Source organism: Apteryx rowi, unplaced genomic scaffold (assembly GCF_003343035.1).
Source record: "Apteryx rowi isolate R43461 unplaced genomic scaffold, aptRow1 scaffold_369, whole genome shotgun sequence".
NCBI lineage: Eukaryota > Metazoa > Chordata > Aves > Apterygiformes > Apterygidae > Apteryx > Apteryx rowi.
Window position 1 is genome coordinate 482,938 of NW_020450185.1, and position 19,533 is coordinate 502,470.

Here is a 19,533-nt window from a genome sequence, read left to right on the forward strand (position 1 = left end):
CAACTGAAAGATTAACAGTTAGGAGTAGAAACATTTTCAAACCAGTCCTAATACATATCAGTAAGCCAAAGAAAGTGAGTATTCTGAGATACAAGTCAAACTTCCAGTTTCACACACTTCAATACAGATATTGCAAACATTTAAATAACTTCTAGTACAAGCATATCACTAACAATCTAGAAAAATCAAAAGCTCTGGAAGCACGTTCTGATGGTCAGAATTTCCTACCACCCATTTAGCAATAAGTATAAATAACAATGGCTTTACCTTCCTAGCTACATTATCCTAGTTCAAGTATAGTGAAGCACTTATTTTAATAACAAAAAAATGTTTTTCTTCAGCATATGAAATATTGTTACAACCTAAAGTGAACAGGGACATTTTAAGATTAATAAAAATCAGTGTCCATCAAGCTTGTGTTTCAAAAGTCATTACTGGGTCATAGATAAAACTAGCACAGAAGCGACACCTTCTTGTATGTGACCAGCTTATGCCATTACAGTCAGTAAGTCAGCAAGCGTGAAGATACCAGTATTCCATTGGTAGGAAAAAAGCTCTGACTGTGCATGCTTTCTTCCCCCATCCTAAATTCCAGTTTGACATTCATTACAGTAAAAAGCAAATATTTTGTCTTCTTAAAAATATATTTTCTTGTGATGGCAGATTTCCCAACTGGAGGTCACTTTTGGTTAATGTGTAAGGTACAGAGCAAAACATTAGTCATGCATTTTTATTTACAGGTACCTAAAGAGAATTTATGATAGGAAATGAAAATTATTCTGGTTTTAATACATTTCATAAGAGAAGACTGCCTCCCTCCAGTGCTACTGGTTTGCTACATGCATAGTCTGAAGCAACTGAAGTGACAGTTAATGGATAATTTAGCTTCAGGTGTAAGAAACTGACTGTAACATTCCGATATTGCAAATACACCACCTTAAATAAAGTGTTTGGTGCTCAAACACTTGTGGTATTTCCTCAGTAAATTAATAGATGTATAATACGCAATTAAATTAGTTGAAGTCCTATATAAAAGCAATGGGTATAGCATGCTAAGTAAATGCTTTAAAGCTAGCATACAAATTAATTGCAACAGTTTTGAGTAGTATCAGATGCATGGCTTTCTTCCCCTTTTGCCTACAATACACATGCATACTTAATATTTTGATTTTCTAACGTCAGAACAAGCACTTCAAGGATATGCATGATTTTAAAAAAATAGCCAAGAAAAGTAGTAGAAAATGCATTTTATTTATATGGAAAAGGCTACATTTAGATTTGTAAAAGGTCTGTGAGAATGTTATGTTGCCCACAGGGAAAAATCAGTTGTAAATAGCAACAAAAAGGTTACATATCTTTCTACATAGCAGTGCAATTAGTTCACATTGCAATAAAATTAAGTCAAGTATGCAACAGAATCAAAAACAAGTGTTTCTCCATGATCAGCATACTAAGAATTACAGTGCAAAGATCATTTTAGGTTTTAAGAAATCTGCAGTCAGTCTTTAGAATATCCTAACAGGTGGGATATCCCAATTATTTTCATTACTAGCAGTTGTATCTTGTCAATACTGTGCACAAGAAAGTAAGTCTAAAATGAAGTGACTTACATGGTAAATAAAATACATTTAGTCTATACAGTAAAAAAAAAACAAATTATATAAGTGAACTAACAAAATGAAGTTTGAACACACTTGTGAAACAGACAACATATCTTAAAGACACCCATACAGTATTTATCATGTAAAAACAGCTACTTTTCCAGCAAAAATAATTTGGTTGTTTTACAACTGCATTATGGATCTTGTAGTCTGAAGATGCAGATGTCCAACTCTTAAAAACCATAATAAATGTCTTCTGCAAGCATACAAAAAAGATAAATATTCTTATCACAGTCATAAGGTTATTTTTTGGAAGCTTTTTTTCCCTTGTTCCAGAAACACACTTACATGGGTTAAAAAACAAAACAGGAAAAAAAAGGGCATCATGGTACACTGAAATGGTAAACTGTGCTCCATGTCCTTCCAATTTGAAAAAAAACCCTAGAATTTACAGTACTCTGTGGTATATGAAAAAGTCTTCACAAGTTTACATTGCATATTTCTGAGTCCATTCTCTTGCATGTCTGTTGTATCTGTACGTGCAGAAAGAAGGCATTACAGTGAAGATCTGTTAGTGATACATTGACAATGCCCACATATTTGCTTTATACAGATGTTATTGAGCTTATCACTTCTTAGGATTGATCCATATAATGTTAAAAAGTCTAAAAGCCAAATAACACATATCCACTGTATGTTCAGCTTCTAAAGTTACCTATCAAAAGAACTTTGACTCAAGCTCAGAACAGTCTTAGGTTTTAATACAGATTTGTATTAAAATGCCTATCAGTGCGCATATTTCACTTGCATTTCACAGATAGTTCCCTTACCTTCACATTAATAGGAATTTGTTGATTACTCCCAAATGTGTAGGCAATTTCACAAAGTTTACTTCAATAGCATGAAATTCAGTATAATTAACTGGTTTTGGAAAGGGTGGGCATGGAAAGTTTTTGAGGAAGCTTGCAGTTATTTCCATTAATTTTGAAGGAGAGTTTTTTATTCTCCCTTCTGCACTGCCATCTGAACTTAAAAGGAAAAATTCTCAAAAAAACATTTTTTGTGACTAGATTTTAACTCTTGGGTCTTTTGCTTCTGCTATGAAGCTAACTAGCACTCCCAGAGGTAAATGTCCTCAGAGAATCAATAACTTCCCCTTCAGTCCTTACATTTGTTACATTCCACTCTTCAGGTTAGTTTCACCTTCTTCTGGATTCTTCAGATGAAATACTAAAAAGTTCCCCTCCTCCAAACCATTTCTTGAGTTCAGTATACCAAATCATGTGTTACTTGTTTGTGTTGCTAAGAATATGCTATCATACAAGTCTTTGGATTTTTAGCATATGCTAAAAAAATAAGGAGATAGATGATCATACGTATCAGCTATATCCTTCATTTCCCAAATCTGAGACAAGATTAAAAAAATAATAGGTGATTAGTATAAAAAGAGAAGCCCTTTAGTCAAGAATTTCCCCTTCTCTGTATATTCCACAACAATTAAATTTCTAGTTTTGGAGATGAAGTATCCCTTCTTCACTTCAGTCACAAACAGGAGGCACGATAGCTGAAAGCAGTATTGAGTAAGTGGATGGGCAGAGGCTGAGGCACATCCTCAGCTTGAAAACTATCCGCCTTGCAGTACAAGCCACAGAGTTCGAGCCCTTCAGACATGGAGTACATGACTTGACTGTATCAGACACAGAACTGTCAGAAAAAGGCCATTTTAATAATTTTCACTCCGGGCAAGAGGCTCATTCCAAATACTAGACCACAGACTTCCATCTAACTTCTATCTCATTCCTTCTCTATCCAGTCCCCAAGGTAAAAGCAATATTTAAATCTTCATGAGCTGTGATATGTGATGAACTATAGGCCATTTCCATGCATCTCAACAAGTTCTTCAATGGCTCAGTACTAAAAAATACCAAATCAGCAAGTTTTCTGGATATCACACAAAAATTCCAGAGAACATGAAACAGGGAGTCCAACAATTGAAATAGCTAACAGCAAATTTACCAAAAATCAGCTTAAGTAACAAGGATAAAATGACCTGCCCCAAACTAAATTATGACAATTTCAGTGGCTTCAACAAAAAGTCACATAATCAGTGGTGTTTAGGCTATTCATGAATGTATTGCATGGCTATGACTATTTAATTTCTTGTCAAGGCCACCAGAAATTTTGTGGTAGAATCATTTTGGGGAAGGTTATTTCATCCTTGGTAAATCACGCTGGATGTGGTTGGAAAACCTTAGAGCCTCCTACTCTTTGTTACTGTCCTAACTTGATCTCTTCATTCAGGCTTACTTATGCTCACACACACCTAGGAAAGCGACAGGCATGAAAATGCTGTTAGAGAAGACAGTCCGGGCCATACTGGTAAGACTACATCCTGGGTTGTGCTCAAAATCCCTAAAGCAGCAGAGTTCCACAGAATCTCCCAGTAGTAAGCAGAGTAATTTTTCCTTCCTGGATCACTGAATCTGTAACCTTTTTTATGCATAAAGTATATTTTTTGAGCCTGGGAGAAATAAATAAGCTGATACATCAGCAGAAAGCAGCAAAGATACAAAATCACTCAGAAGTAATATTTCCTCCATGCAACCCTTCAGAAACGATGCAGGCTAGACTGCAGAATAAGAGGCCTGAGTTTCCAGCCACCCACATCTGCAATGAACTCTTAAGAAATCAATGCCTAAGTTTGCTTAGCTATCCACAGACATCACTACTCAAACTTTGAGTGCCCAGAGGAACCACTCTATAGAAGTAGCGCTCCGGAAAGAAATGCCATTACGCCAAAGCACCAGACTTGTTAGTGACCGCTAAATCCTGTTATCTGATCCTGTGAGGGTTCAGCCATGTACGTAGTTATATCACAGCATTTCAAAACCCTCCTTAGGAGTGAGGTACAACAGGAAGAAGTCAGCAAGTCTCAAAAGTGAACTTTGGGAAATCCAGGTGGTTCCGCTCTAGAAGTAAAAGGCCCAAGAATAGAAATTTCAGTCAGTACAATACTTTTAGAGTTAAAACTTTTGGATCAAAACTGATTTTGATTTGAGAAGTATGTAATACTTCAGTTATCTGCCGTCCATGTTACCTTCCCAATACTAGAAACTTCCTGCAAGTTCCACAATTGTTCTGGAAAGTAGAAAGAGGTTCTTCTCTGTAAGATGTTGCAATTTGCAATAAATGTGACACTAACACTAAAAAGAGCTCAATATTAGCCCAGGCTACATTTATAAAATTGTCTCAAACCATACATTCCACAGTTCACACCTAACTTTTTACCAAATGCACAGGTTTTACAACTGGAGGACCACGATAGCAACAAATAATTTATATTTGAGAAGGGATTTTTCATGCAATGAAAAATGAATATAAACATTCAATGTAACAGTGTGAATGTTTTGTGCAACTTTAAATACGAAAAATTAGTATCCAACAGTTTCCTGCTTGCCATTCCATGGACAGATATCTTCAAGATTTAAACATCTAATCCTTTATACTGTAGAAATCTATGAAGAGAGTATCTTGAAAAGTTAAGGTAGAAGGTTGTATAGCAGATAAGCATCTGCAAGCACCACAAACACAAAATATGTATATCTATGTTATACTCACTTTTCCTTGTCTGACTTGTAGATCTGTGCAATATCCGGTACTAAAGGATCATCTGGATTAGGATCACAAAGTAAGGAGCATATGGACAATAAAACTAAATAAAAGAGACACTAGATTAAACAAGTTAGTTTGCTTTATTTCTACAGATCTTTAATATATTCCAGTACAGTGAAGTGGGGGGAGGGAGCAGAAGGTCGGAAAGCAAATGCATATTAGTATTAAGCTTTTACACAGCAGTTCTGCTCAGAAATGGTTATACAAGACCAGGACCATTTTTCTGATCACTAGCCTAGACAGCTTGCAGCCCATGGACCTGTACCTTTTGTAATGATCTCTCTCCCATGTTTTAACCTATGAACACTGAACAAACTACAGACTACACAGTTCCATATGAATATTTGCTCAAACTAAGCCCCTTTCCACCTCCAATTATTTAAGTTTATCATTAATGTTACACTATCACACAACATTGGATTTGTGCACATCCTTCCCCACTTCTGGGCTGACAGAGTTATTCTCTCCTTCATAACAACATTTCACTTCATTCGATTCAAATATGACTTCCACTTTGGGGGATACTTTATCAGTATTATACACAGGTACTCACTTCTTATAATTCTATATTCATTTCCTGGTATCAAAGCAAGGATGTTTGATTTTACAACACTTGCAGTATATACATTTCAGGAAACTTATTTTATATTCAAAACTAATATGAATATTTGCATACACTGTACCAATGTTTTAGTAATTTATAGTAAACAAAGGTGGCTGGTAACATTTCCAGCATTTATAATGTTAATCGCATAAAAAGTTAGGTTTGTAAAATCTGTTCAAGATCTTGTTCCGGAAAAATCAGAGGCAAGTCAAAACATCCAACAAATCATAACCAAAAAGAAATAGAGACCTCTGACACTATACCTGCTGATCCAGGAGTACACCGTTAAGCAATTCTAAACATCTTGTAAAAGGGAATTAGACACCTGTTAAGTTCCCCAAATCATTAACTTAACTTCAGTAACTAGCTGCTGGAGAATACAAGGTTTTCTTGCTTTGCGCCTTGTTACAAAACAGTTCAACCTGAACTAATACCCATTTTTGGCTGTAGCAAGCTCAGCCACTTTATACTGACATATTTCAATTTTATTAAGTGCCAAATACATCAATAATATTAGAAACAAGAACCATAAAGGAGAAGCTTCTATGAGCCACTGAGCTGATTTCCAGTTTAAGATACATAATGTGCAAGTACACTAAAAGCTCTTCAACTTAGACCATGTAAGACCAGTAGACTGCCCCTCTTTAAAACTGAAGGAGCACTCACCAAAAAGTAAAGGCACAAAAAAGTACAGAAGACCTGAAAACTCAGAGGTTTCATTTAGTCCGAAATGCTGACTGTTAGGCAAGATATAAATGCCACCTCTCATTTCTAAGTGCCTTCTAACCAACTGGAAACAAGACGATTTTTGCTCAGCAATACAATCAGCCAGTTTCTGAGGAAAGCTGGCATCGACTACACAAGTCATGCCTTCAGTAGCTGCATCAGGAAACAGTGTTAAACTTAGATTTTACTTAGCTTCTGAGATTACTGCACACGGGCAGCAGCTGCTTTTCCAAGAAGGTATAACAACTGCACTTGCATAGAACAGTTTTGATTGGACAGACAATATTTTCTTGCTCGTACACCAAACAATGATCAAAAAAACAATGACATTCTTCTTAAAAAAAGACACATGGTTTAGAGAGCTCTTAAGCACCTAAGCAAGACATGATATTGATTAAAACTTGGAGTCACCTGAGAATTTTCTGTAATATGACTGAGTGTGCACCTAAGCATTTTGAACATGGGTGAGAAAAGCAATGATAGCACCCACATATTAAGCAGCTTTTCAAGTGACACAAAAAGCCTACAAGAAAAGAACTGCCTAACTATAATCTCAACATTGCAAGAATCAAGGGTCTTCAAACTTGAGAAAGTTTAAATAAAGCACTAGAATATTGTAAGGAATCTTTTACTGATGATCTGGAAAGCAACTACATTTTTAAATATTTGTCTTACAGAGGAATACAAACCAGAACAATCTCTCTTCCTTTAAAATAAAGTAGAATTAAGACTTTAGCCCACACAAGGATGCTCAAGCAACCCAAAAAGCTATCAAAAAACCAGTACACAGTCAGGTAAGCCCAGGCACATGTCAATATCGGTGTTTTCCATTTACATCCAAATCCCTTTGATTTTGTAGCTCTGTCATCTAGCAGACACCAGTTTCTCCTCATTTCTGTATGCACAGTCAACTATAATATAAAAACTACCTTTCAGGCTAACTGGATATTTATTATCCTACCCAATTTGTTTTAGAGTATTTCCTTGGCACACGCGTATTCTATTATGTAATGTGACACTCCAAACAAATTGTGAGAGGTCTTGGATCCTAACAAGGATTCCAGTGGAGTTTGCCACTTCTGTATGCAGGATAAATGAGTTCCCACTGCTACCTTCAGACACTGAAGTAACACCAAAAAAAACCCACCATCGCACCATATGCAATTTCATGAATTCATTAGCACGCCTGTGCATTTACCTTTAGATACAGTCAGAGCTGGTGACCACTGTGATCTCAGGATATCAAGACAGATACTCCCATTACTGTTTATGTTTGGATGGTATATTTTTGTTGTAAAAGCAATCTGGAATTCAAAACAAAACAAGATGTTAACATCAAATCTTGTTCATTACAGTTGGAATCCTAAATACTGTCCCTTTGGGTCCCAGTCATACTAGATCTGCCATACCCAACACATTCTATTGTATAATCTCTCATCCTATCACTCACTTTTAGGATTCAGTCATATCTATTCACTCACTACAAACATGTACCCTATTGCTGGCCTGTCTGGCTTTAGCTCCCTGAAGTGAGCCCCAAACAGTCAGAGCATCGAAAAAAAGCCCTGAACTGGAACTTGCATAACTTCTGAGAGAAAGGACTTACCTTTGGTGGTTTGAAAGGATAGTCTGTTGGAAAGTGTACTGTGAGAAAAAATACTCCCCCTTGATATGCACTGTCTGGCTGAAAAAACAAAAACAAAAAACATTAACATATTTCAGGTATTTTGGCACTTCCCTTCTGAATGCAAAGAACCTCCCAAAGCCACAAGTATTTTAGAAAATTCCTTTCCCCCCCCAGTACACAGCCCACTCAAGAGGCTGTGTACTGGGAAGGCACAGAGCTGATGCTGAGGGAATGGCATCCTCCCACTGGCCTGCGGAGCTAGGGTAGAGCCAACCATGGCTCCTACTGCAGCAGCCCAACACAGCTCCCAAGTGTTGCCCTTCTCAGGGAGAGAAAGCGAGCGAGCAGTGTTGGACTGGTGGAGTAAGCAAGCTGCTGATCCTTCCACTCCAAACTACCTCCCTCCTCAGTATCTGGGCTGCAAGGCACTGCTGGAGCTTAGCTCCAGGGCACCAAGGGGAACAAAAAACCCAGAGCAGGTCTTTCAAACCCTGCCTCTGTGCAATATCACAGCTGCTCTGCTATATTCAGCATCTGCCTCCACCTTTAAGCTACAAATATACTTACCTCAAGAAGTGGTTTCTCTTTGCAGATGCAAAGAGTAGGATTTTCCAACATAATTCAGTTGATCATGATGACATCAGGGAGTTTTAAAACACACAACATCTTTGTGACCTGTACAAATCTGTGAACATGCATTTTGTTAGAGAACATGTGCACAGGTTTATGTCCAGGTTGCACACAGTTAACAGAAGTAACTTTGTTGCAGTCATCTGCTGAGGACACCTTTCCTTCCTATTAATTAAAAAAGGGGGGAAAAAGTCTCAACACTAAGTGATGGAGAGCAAACCTGCAATTTCTGATTAATGGAACGGAAAGAATACCTCTCATTACTTTGATAAGTTTAAAACAGCCATGTAGGGACCCAGTCTCAGCAAAGCTGTAGAACATCAAGTTTTTGGTTTTCTTATGAGAGAAAAGGTGGCCTGTTTTTAAATGAAAAGTTGACCATAGAAATGAGCAAAAATTACAGCTTTAGAGAAGAATGTAATATGTAAAGCCACAAATGGTTCATTTTAAGACAGGTCTTCCTATGCACTCAAAATGCAGACAGTGTTGCAATGTAAGACAGGTTATATATAGTATTGCTAAGAAGTCAGCATTAGGTAACACCAGAAGAGATTGCCACTGTACTTCCAATTAGGTTTGAAAGCAGTGCTTGCATGCATAGTAAATGGATTTGTCAAAGTTAAAATAAGCTGAAGATCAGACAAGTTCAGTGTCAGAGAGAAGGCAAAGTGAAGTCGCGCTATGTTTGGCGGGTAAGGTGTATAAAACAAACTGATGACGCCCAGAGACAGGAGGAGAGGTTATCTTGCTTCCACACATCGGAAGTGAATTCTGAAGGTAAGCTTTAATCCTGTGCTCCCCTCAGCCCATCAGAAAGTATACAGAAGGTACATCTGCTTTTCTCATCAAGATAAAGGATAACATGCCGATAGTGCGGCTTTTCTTTTTGGCAGCTAAAGCTGAGAAAGGCTGGCAAGCGATTCTCATTCTTATCCAGAACTAGAGAAGTCTAAGGAACTTGAAGGGAAGAGAAGAACATTTTGCCCTATGGGATATTAAAGGTGAACTGCAAACTGGAAAAAAAGAAAGCTTAGTTGGGATTTATGTGCTAATATTTCCCTTATTCAGGTCACCGGGTCATTCAGAAAGAGACGACACTAGGGACAATCAGCACATAAGTTTTTCTTAACTGTATATATTCTTTGCTGTTTTGCCACTCACCTTTAAGCACTGCAGAGGGGCAAGGGCAGAGTGGCCCAATGAAGTAACAGTTAGTAAAGAACAGTGGCACATTTTTTAGTATCCTATAGAAAAGCTTGTCACAAGCATTTGAGTTGCTGCTGGGCCACTGACAAGTTGGGCAACAGGCTCCAGCATTTCACTGGTAAATCAATAACTCATCTTTCATTGACTCAGAGGAGCTGTGCTGAAGATGCTGAAACACTGTCTCAAAGCAGCCATAATTCCATTTTCTCCACCGTGTGAAGCTGTATGTCACTGGATTAAGTACTGTCTCAAATTTCCAACTCCTGGACTGGTTCAGCTCACTGCCTGCCTGAACCAGAAACTCCTCTTTTCAAGTTAGCAAGAAGTCCAAAAGGGAAAGAATAGGAATACAAACTTACCATGCTATTGATAAACAGCCCTTCCCTCAGGTCATGTTCTTCTTCATTCTCTTTGCTGAAATCCTTTCCAGGATTCCTTCACAACTTTTTTTTAAGCACTCCTACCCTTTCTTACATCATTTATTTTAAGAGAGTCTTAAGTCTTTAGAGATCTCCCTCAGCCTGAGGAAAGCAGTCTTTTCTCATGTAGAAACCCAAAGTACTCACAATTGCTGGACTACAGCTCCCAAAAGTCAACCGTTTTTGGCAGAGCCACCTCACAGCCATCAAATGAGCTCCGACTATCTGAAAGCCCCCAAATCTCCTTGTGCAACCCCACTCTCATTTACATTTACTAACTTTTACATTGGATTACACCAATTATTTCTCCTTTTGGATGGATGACTCTTCCAGAATTGTAATGATCATCTTTGGAAAGCAAGCTTTTCAGTTCACAGCACACCATTGATTCAAACCTTATGGTTGACTGATTAAACATCTCTGATTTCAGGAACAGGAGGAGGAGGAGGAGGGATTTTTTAAGAGTTATAGAAAGAAACTAGTACCAGATCACTAAGAATAGCAACAATGACACCCCAAATCTTTAATCTGCACAGGACACCGATGAATTTGACTGTCATGTTTACATACACCCAAATGAATCCTTCCATAATCAAAAGGAAAACAAGGTCTACTTTTCTAAAGGGTATGAATTATATACTTACAGGTCCCATAATAGTTGCTTGCCAATGAAATACTGAAAGTCAAAAAGATAAAACGATTAGAGTTCTTCTGAGCTTGCTCTTAACTGAAAAAAAGGTCAACTGTAGCAATATACTATGAAGAACTTACAGTCATCTCCAACAGGTCCAGCAGAACAGTGGGCCGGTGGGTCACGCTGAAGATCACTTAGTTCCTGTAAGGAATATACAAATATTTGAAGCATATCTACATGAACATACAGATCACATAACATCACTTCCAAGAGTGAAAACACACTAGACAGATTTCATGAAACAGAGCTGAAATTTTTTTAAAGAAATCAAAATGTGAAGTGCCCTGCAATATGAAAAGAATTTTTCTAGGCAGATTTCCAGTAAGACAATATTATGCTACCAATTAATACCTGAGAGTATGTAAGAGTTATTACTAAGTTCATAATAAGTTGGATCTACTGAAATTTCACTGTAAAGGCAGAAGGAAACGAAGAAAATGAAGGGTTATTTGATTTCTCAGTAAGCTCACTGCTTAATTTAGAAATTGTTGTGCTAATCTGACTGTTCCTTTAGCTTTTGATTTTACAAAAGCTTCTTGTAGTGGACTAATCTGTATACATTAGCTGAGTTAAACTAGCTCATAAAGTGCTTGCAATTTTCCTAGAAGCGATATATAAAAATATCATGAAGGGTCTTAAGTGAACTAGAAAACAAAGGAAAAATATTAGTGTCACACCTTATTTAACGTACCTTGATTTAATTCTCTACATAATTTTTTTCAAAATGATTTATAAGAAAACTCAAGAAAGTTGAAATTTAAGAGAAGTGTTCAGAACAGTTTTTGCAGATCACCTGATTATTTCTTTTACAGAAGTCTACACAGTCTCAAATAGCTTAAAATTATTATTTAATTATGCAAAAACACCACAGCTTTTCATCCGATTTATCTTCACTATATCAAATAAAAGACAAGCCAGGCATTAATGCTGGTTTGTTTTCCTTGTCTAATTCTATATATTACTTTATGTCTAAAGCTTTTCTATACTAAGAACAAGCTACTTACTTTTTCCAGTTCCCAGCCAGTAGGAACTCTGCTGCTATAAGTTTAACAGTTATGTGTAAATACTTCCATTGAAGTAACCTAAAAGAACTGCCCTAAGTCACTGTTCCTAAGTCACTCAACTAATTACTCAGGACATATACCTTTAAGTCAACTATAGTAATAAGCAGGTCTGCAAACATCTCCTTGAGGTTAGCTTAAGGAGTAGCAACGAAAACATTTCCAAACAAAAATCATTAATCAAGACAACTACTTCAAAAATCAAGTTTTAAATTGGAGCAAAGTCTGTTTAACTTAAAGGAGAATTCATGAATGTACTGTGATCAGACCTAACGTACAGTTTGAAGGGTTAAAAAAACTATACTCCTCCGCTGCAGCGAGGTATTCATCTGATTACGACATCCAGTAAGCAGTTCAGCTCACACAGTACTCTCTTCAAGACACCTCATTTCCCAGGGAACAAGGTGCAATGCTTGGCACCTAAATTCAGCTACACTTTTTACAGCTCCCCTCTTGCCCCCGAATTTAAGGAAATGTACTGCAACAAACCTTCACCCAATTAGTAGAGCAGTAAAATACCATTTGCTCTGAAGTTACTCCTCACAAACTTTGTAATTAAGATAGACAGTTCTTTGATATACGTAAATAGTTCAGGTCGCTAAGTAGTTTTACTTGTTTGCCCCAATTTTATTCTGTTGGTGAAATCATATGCTATTCCAGAAACAACACTCCAGGTTAGACTTTAACCAACAAAAGCAATAGCAAAACCCTTTAAAAGTGCAGTTTCCTTTTTAATCTGAGGATTCAAATTTCACTACAGGAGTGATATAGAGAACCAGTAATCCACGCAAAGCCAAGTCACTGCCAGTACAAAAAGGGAATCAACAAGTCTCGAATTTCCAGGAGTCATGAGAGTTGCAACAAGCAGCAGCAGAGCAGTTACAGCCACCATCTACTCAAATTTGCAACTCAAGATCTAACCCAACATGGGAAGATTTTGTCTTGTACAGATGCTAAAAAAGTCATCTACACAAGACTGCCAGCTAAAGTGAAAAACTCAATCAAAGCCTGAAATCAAGTGTTTTATAGCGGTTATGGATGACTACCAAATTAACTGCAGTGATGGGAAAAAGGCGTAGCTTAACTCCTCAGAAAGCCTCTAAAATTTATGCAAACATTTATTTATGCATATGTGAACATTACTACAGCTGCTAGACAAGCACTCAACAGTTTTGGAGTCGAAAACAACACTTCTAGTTGTTAGATGCTTTCCTCAAGATACTTACACACTCAAGAAACACACAAATTGTTTTTTCATTCATATGTACATGTGCACTTCCGAACTGGTAGGGATTGGCCAAGGCTCCTCAGGTATATACTTTCAACTTGTTCAGGCTAAAGGCATTGACATCTGTCTATGATAAAATCATGTTTTTAAATTGTAGCTCATAATACCAGATCTAGAACTTCAAAAAGCTGTTATTAACACTTCCCTAACAGTGATGAAGAAAAAGTTCTCTAGGCCACTCAATGAGAGCAGTATTCATGGATACATTAAGAGCGCTTATGCAGATGGGAAAAAATAGTCAGATCCTGACAGAGAAAATTTAGGCCATGTTTTCCAGTCATGAGAAACAATGTACTGAAGTTCATGTGGTTTAAAAATACCAAGAGTAACAAGATCAAACCTTGTAAGTTGAATTTGACAGAGAACAGTTTGAGGCTTTACATACAGAAGCTCAGATCAAGCTATGATAAAAATCAAAGAATGATTTCGCTTTATGCTGTTAGAGTAATGATGCTGGCTAAGCTTCATACTCAAAGCAAAATTATGCAGAGAGCTGTAACATATAGGCTTCAGGCCTTCCTACATCTTTTGAAATGCTGTAAGGACATAGTCAGAAGGTCCCTTATGAGTCTGCCTGACCACTGACTTGTCAGTGTCCAGAGCTGAACACTAAAATAGTTGAGTGTAAAGATTCCCTTGTGTAAGTAGAGCTAGAAAAACTGCTTCACAACTTTATATACTGGCAAGAGAAAGAGCTGTTAAATCCAAGAATTCTCTACACAAAGCAGCAAATAAACTCTTCACAAGAAAGAAAACCTTGCTGTGACAAGGATGAAGAGCTACAAAACACAACATGCTGAAGCTTCATCGAGCAGTGCAAAAGAACTGCATGTAAAGCTAACCGATTAGACAGTCAACACCAAAAATGTTCCTGTAATTTTAAGTCAGTTGTTTCTGGCATCTTGTCCTTGTTTTATGGATTGTCATCTTGTTGCTGCATTATGCATGCCTGGTTGCTTGCCTGCACTAATATTTTTAGTCAATGGTATAGAAACTGCTGGTGCAAGGCTTTGATGTAGGCAGGCTAATGAACAGGATCTATACCTCAAAGCAGTGCAGATTCTGTTTCAAAAGAGAGACTCAGCACTGCAGTTTACAGCATACACCAGTGCAACGTGTCTTTAATGAGAATATGCAAAAACACAATAACATTTTGCTTGCGGGAGATGCAAACACAAGTATCAGTCATTTCCAACAGTGGTGAATGTCACAGCATAAAAGTATCTATCAGGAACTCCAACACATGCCAAATTTTATTCTGTTCTGTAATATTTTTCTTTGTTTGAGAGTATTAGGGATCTATTCCTCCTAGCATCCCTTTCTCTGTGCAAAGTTATCATGGCTTGATTGGGATAAAACACTAATTCTATACGTCTAACTAGTCACAATGAATGAGTGTAACCGTAAACTTCTTATGTTTAAAACTACAAAACATCAGCAGAACACAAAAGCAAATAGGACTGATCACCAAGTATAGCTAACACAGTAATATTAATGATACAAACATCAGACAACAATTAGCGGAGACGGTTATAGCTACACCTCTGACTTATCACCTTTCACCACACCACATCCACACTAGAAGGAACAGTTCTGTGGACAGCATGAGACAAAAATTTAAAAAAATCAAGTTTAACAGACTAAAAAAAGTATATGTATTCTACAGTAAGTTATAAGTGCTAAAAATACTTTTGCATGTGCAGACCATCGCTCACTGTCACAGTTTAATATAGCATACATTTCATAAAAGTATAACGATGGTGAAGAGTGCCAGGAAAGTTGTTTGCTTCAGAACTCCGGAAGGGCCAGTTAAACAGTTAATATACTTCATTAGCTGTCAGGGGTTTGTCCTAAAAAGCTACTGGATCAAGACTGAAAAGGATGCTTTGATAACAGGAGGATAAACATCCTCATCATAGTACTCATGGACACTCAGTGCCTATGTCCATGAGTATTAACAAACATCAGCCCTAAAAATATCTCATTTATTTGCAATTCTTAAAAAAAAAAAAAAAAAAAAAAGACAGAAAAAAAGCCTAGAGGCTATCAAAAGACTGAAATCAATGGCAGGCAGCATCACTAAAAGCTATTTTATTTTTCTAAGATACAAGCAACCACAACCAGAGCCTCTTTTTCCTGCCCCGTTATTTAAAACGGAGGTTTTTAAATCTGCCAGCTATGTTCTTAATTTCTTGCACAAAATGCACTGTAGACCACAGACTCACTTCTTTACAATTCCATACATACACTGCTGCTATAAGATTAATGGCTTTCGGAATCATCTGTCCAAAAAGCACCTAAAGGCAGTGATTGTGCTCGAAGGCTAGTTAAGGATTCTCTGTTCTGCATGCATCTGGTACATGTAAAGCAGACAAATATTTATCAGAACATTTCTCAAATAGAGAGCAAGTTAATGTTTATGACTAGTATACATTCTATTTTTATAGACTGTTTCAATGCAAAAAATATTGCTGCGATAGCACAGTTGAAGTTTTGAAGGCAAATTTAAACATTTCACATTATGGCTCCCAAGAAGGGGTTTCCTCAGTGTTTATTACCAAAGACAGCATGCGATTCAATAGTTTAAAATCAAAACTTAAGCCACAAGTGTTGACAAAATTTTATCTGCGCTAATTTACAGTAACAAAACTTATTTTCAACATGAAGATTCAAGTTGGTATATTCCGTTAGTGTATGCCTATACAAAATAGGCATCGAAACAAACGGACATGTAGTTCAATGGCATATTTAAGTGTTTGAATGCTTCTTTTCTCATTGAGCTGTGGCAGAAAAAACAATCAAGCACTATGCCCTGACAAGATAAAGAACAACAGCTATTTTTAAACCAGGCTTCAAATGTGTCAGAAAATACTTTGTTGCTGTTTTCAGAAACAGCTCTTCCAACCAAAAGAGTCCAAGTTTTTTTTATGCTTGTAACGGGAGCAAGTGAATACCATTTTTACACATTTTTCCAATTTGTCTGAGCCATTAACAAACACAAGAAATTGCATTAACATGAGAAGAACACCAGGAAGGAGAGGATTTACAACTAAAGTATATTCACAACTGTAATACTGAACCAATGGGAAAACAAACTCACAATTAGACATGTAAACAAAGAATTATGAACAGAAATATGAAGAAAATGGTTCTCCGCAGGAATGACAGATAAAACTAAGCTAAACAAAAACTTATATAACCCGGGAGCCTGAACATTTTCTGCTTAGCACACAAACAACGGCATCTCAATTTTCAGAGCTGGTAACAGTACAGGCTTCTTTGCAGCATATCCTTTCCCAAATAATTAAAAACCTATACTATTTGTTTTGTTCTCATGATTTGCAGCAACTGGAGTTTGCAGTGGCCACAACAAAGAGGATTATTCTTTCAGTGGTACTGCACAGACTACACAGAAGCAGCTCCTGCCCCAAGGAGCTTCCATTGTACGTAACACTTACAGTGCAGTCTAAGGGTTTTCTCGGCATAGAAACGCACTGCTTCTCTTTCAAAGAGCAAAGCAAAGCACTGACGAGGTAAACTAATACAGGCTCCTCAGCTTAAGATGAACTAGAAACTCTGCTCCTAGTGAACTCTGGGATGAATTTGTCATGGAGCTGGCAGTGACTGTTGTGTTTAGGCAGCAAGGGTTCATGTCCTCACTGCTATTCCACTCTCAGTGCTGATCTGGAAACACCTTCATGTGCAATATCAGCTGCTTACTGGTTATGCAGTTGCTTGATTTTTAGACAGCTCCCCAGCATAATATGTCTTTTCATTATTAGAAATACGTCTTCTCACTGAAGCCTGCAAGCTGTCCACCTTTGAAGAGGCCCTTCTCAAAAGGCAATACTGCAAGGTGGATAAATGAAAGAAAGGATGAAATGACACAGATCGTAATGGCAATATTAGCTAGAAATAGGACTCCCAAGCAACATGAGACAACGTATGCTAACTTACTAATGTTCACTGTGTATTACAGCTCTGTTTCCTCAGTTGGTGCTACCATCTTGACCACACAAATTATCAGAATTATTGTGAACAAACACTCAAGCTCACCACCATAATCCCTTAGCTATGTTGGAATACAATTCTGAACCGCTGTAAGCACACACAAGCTTAACCAGGGACAGTATGTCTTGACTGACGAGTTCCCAAGGAATACCATCGTGTTTGTTCTCCAAAGAGGTCCTCTAGGCACTTTGTGAAAGCACAAAGTCCTTATGTCATATCCTCTACTCCAGATTTCATCTCCCTCTACCCTTGAGATACACCATAACTATCAATCTATAAAGCCAGGCTGAAACATCTGGAAATTAGATGGGATAAGCACACCATCCCACAAATACATTTCATCTAGCACTAGCTTTTCCAGTCTTGTAACTTTAAAGAAAGCCCTACATATTAGAATGACATCAAGACAGTTTGCCTTTACAAACATTTTCCCCCTCATTTTAACTTTTGATTTGAAAGAATGCTATTTCCTTGCCACTAGCCTCTTCCACAGCAAGTGACTTGTTAAGACATTGTTTTGGAGGCAGTCTGCAGACCAAGTCCCTCTGGTAGTTGTATTTTCTTACCCTGGAAAGGCAGCTGAGAGCAATGAGGGAAGTTAATGAAAAAAAGAAATCCAGCATCAGTCATTTCTGCAGCAAGCTAGAAGCAAGAGATACCTAGTACGGAATCTAATCTCAACTCTTCAGGTAGCTCCTTCCACAATATTCCTGCCTATTTCAGATAAAAGCTATCATGCAAGTGGGAAATCTCATACAACCTTGACTTCAGCATCCCAGTCAGCATTTCTTCTTTTCAAATAGTAGAAAAAGGCTAATACAGCTAACAGGATAAAAAAGTACTCTTAGTGTGACGATTTGCTCACAAATTTCACATCTATCCAACATAAGGTTTGTAAAATGCCACATTAAAGTAAGTTGTGGCTTTCCAATACATATGGAAGTCTCTAAAGCAGGAAAAGTAGTTACATAGGGAAAGCAATAAGAGGAAAAAATACAGAAAGGAACTCTACTCTAGCAGGACCTCGTTTGGAAGACCACAAACTATTTATCACTTCATCTGAAAAATACTAGTGAACTACCAGGCTTTCCACCTTCTCTGTGTCTGTCACCTTAGCAGAAAAAAGCTGAACAAGAAAGGGAAAGGGAAAGAGAAGGTATCCAGGACAGTTCTTTTCTTATAAGCACAAGGATGAGGATGTACTCAAAGAAAAGGTAGGAAATTAAAAACCCACAAAAGGCAAAGCGTTCACATAATACGCAAAAGCATGACAGAACTTATTGCTAAAGAACTGCATTCATTTATTCATGTTCGAAATAATACTCAAATGTAACACTCCTAATAAAATAAATGACACTGAGCAACCAAAGTCTCCCTAACTGTGGCACCTATAAAGACATAGTAAGACCTGCACCGTGCGACCTGACTACTGACTTCTGGCAGAAATTCACGCCAGTAACTTCCTCTCTATCGCAGGGTATACGAGCCTGCCCGCGGCAGGGCGAACTGCTCTGACGGGATCCCCCTTCTGCAACGTCTACATCCTAAACCCGCACAAGAAACTACGGCACAGTAGCAGATCCAGGACAGCACGAATGACTAAGCGCGCCGCAGCGACAGCCCAACACCGACTTTACAACGCAGCCAACACGCTAACGGTTAACCGCGTTTCCGTGTTTACAACTCCCAGCGCCTTTTTGTCTCCGCGGCACAGCGGTGGGTCAGGTCTCGCGGACAGCAGGAGCCTGGAGGTTCGCCCCCCTCACCGAAAGCCCGGCCGCTTCCAAGCACCCCCTCCAGGCTCGCACGGCGGGACGCGCGCGGAGGTCAGAGCGAGCAGGGGCTGAGGGCGCTGCCCAGCGCGGGGCGCTTCGCCCCCTCCAGAGGCAACCGGCCGCACAACTTCGCCTTTCGCCCGGCACCTCCCGAGCACACGGCCTTAGGCTGGGGAAATATTCCCGGGCGGTTATTTATTAACGACGGCTTGAGACGGC

The 19,533-nt window shown here is 38.1% G+C and overlaps 1 protein-coding gene across 3 annotated transcripts in view; it reads right to left on the minus strand.

Moving 5' to 3' along the window:
* Positions 1 to 1,232: 1,232 nt before the first annotated feature.
* The window catches only part of UBE2D1 (ubiquitin conjugating enzyme E2 D1), a 20,032-nt gene continuing 1,731 nt past the window's right edge, over positions 1,233 to 19,533 (minus strand). Inside the window, exons 2-8 of one of the 3 annotated variants that reach the window (XM_026073461.1) lie at positions 11,257 to 11,320; positions 11,130 to 11,161; positions 8,798 to 8,915; positions 8,210 to 8,287; positions 7,802 to 7,907; positions 5,220 to 5,271; positions 1,233 to 2,134 (exon numbers count right to left, since the gene is read on the minus strand). In XM_026073461.1, the coding sequence (XP_025929246.1) occupies positions 2,089 to 2,134; positions 5,220 to 5,271; positions 7,802 to 7,907; positions 8,210 to 8,287; positions 8,798 to 8,848 (333 nt within the window). In that variant the 5' untranslated portion in view covers positions 8,849 to 8,915; positions 11,130 to 11,161; positions 11,257 to 11,320 and the 3' untranslated portion in view covers positions 1,233 to 2,088. Of the gene's footprint in view, positions 2,135 to 5,219; positions 5,314 to 7,801; positions 7,908 to 8,209; positions 8,288 to 8,797; positions 8,916 to 11,129; positions 11,162 to 11,256; positions 11,321 to 19,533 lie in introns of all 3 variants that reach the window. The other 2 variants (XM_026073459.1, XM_026073460.1) reach the window with 2 other exon arrangements.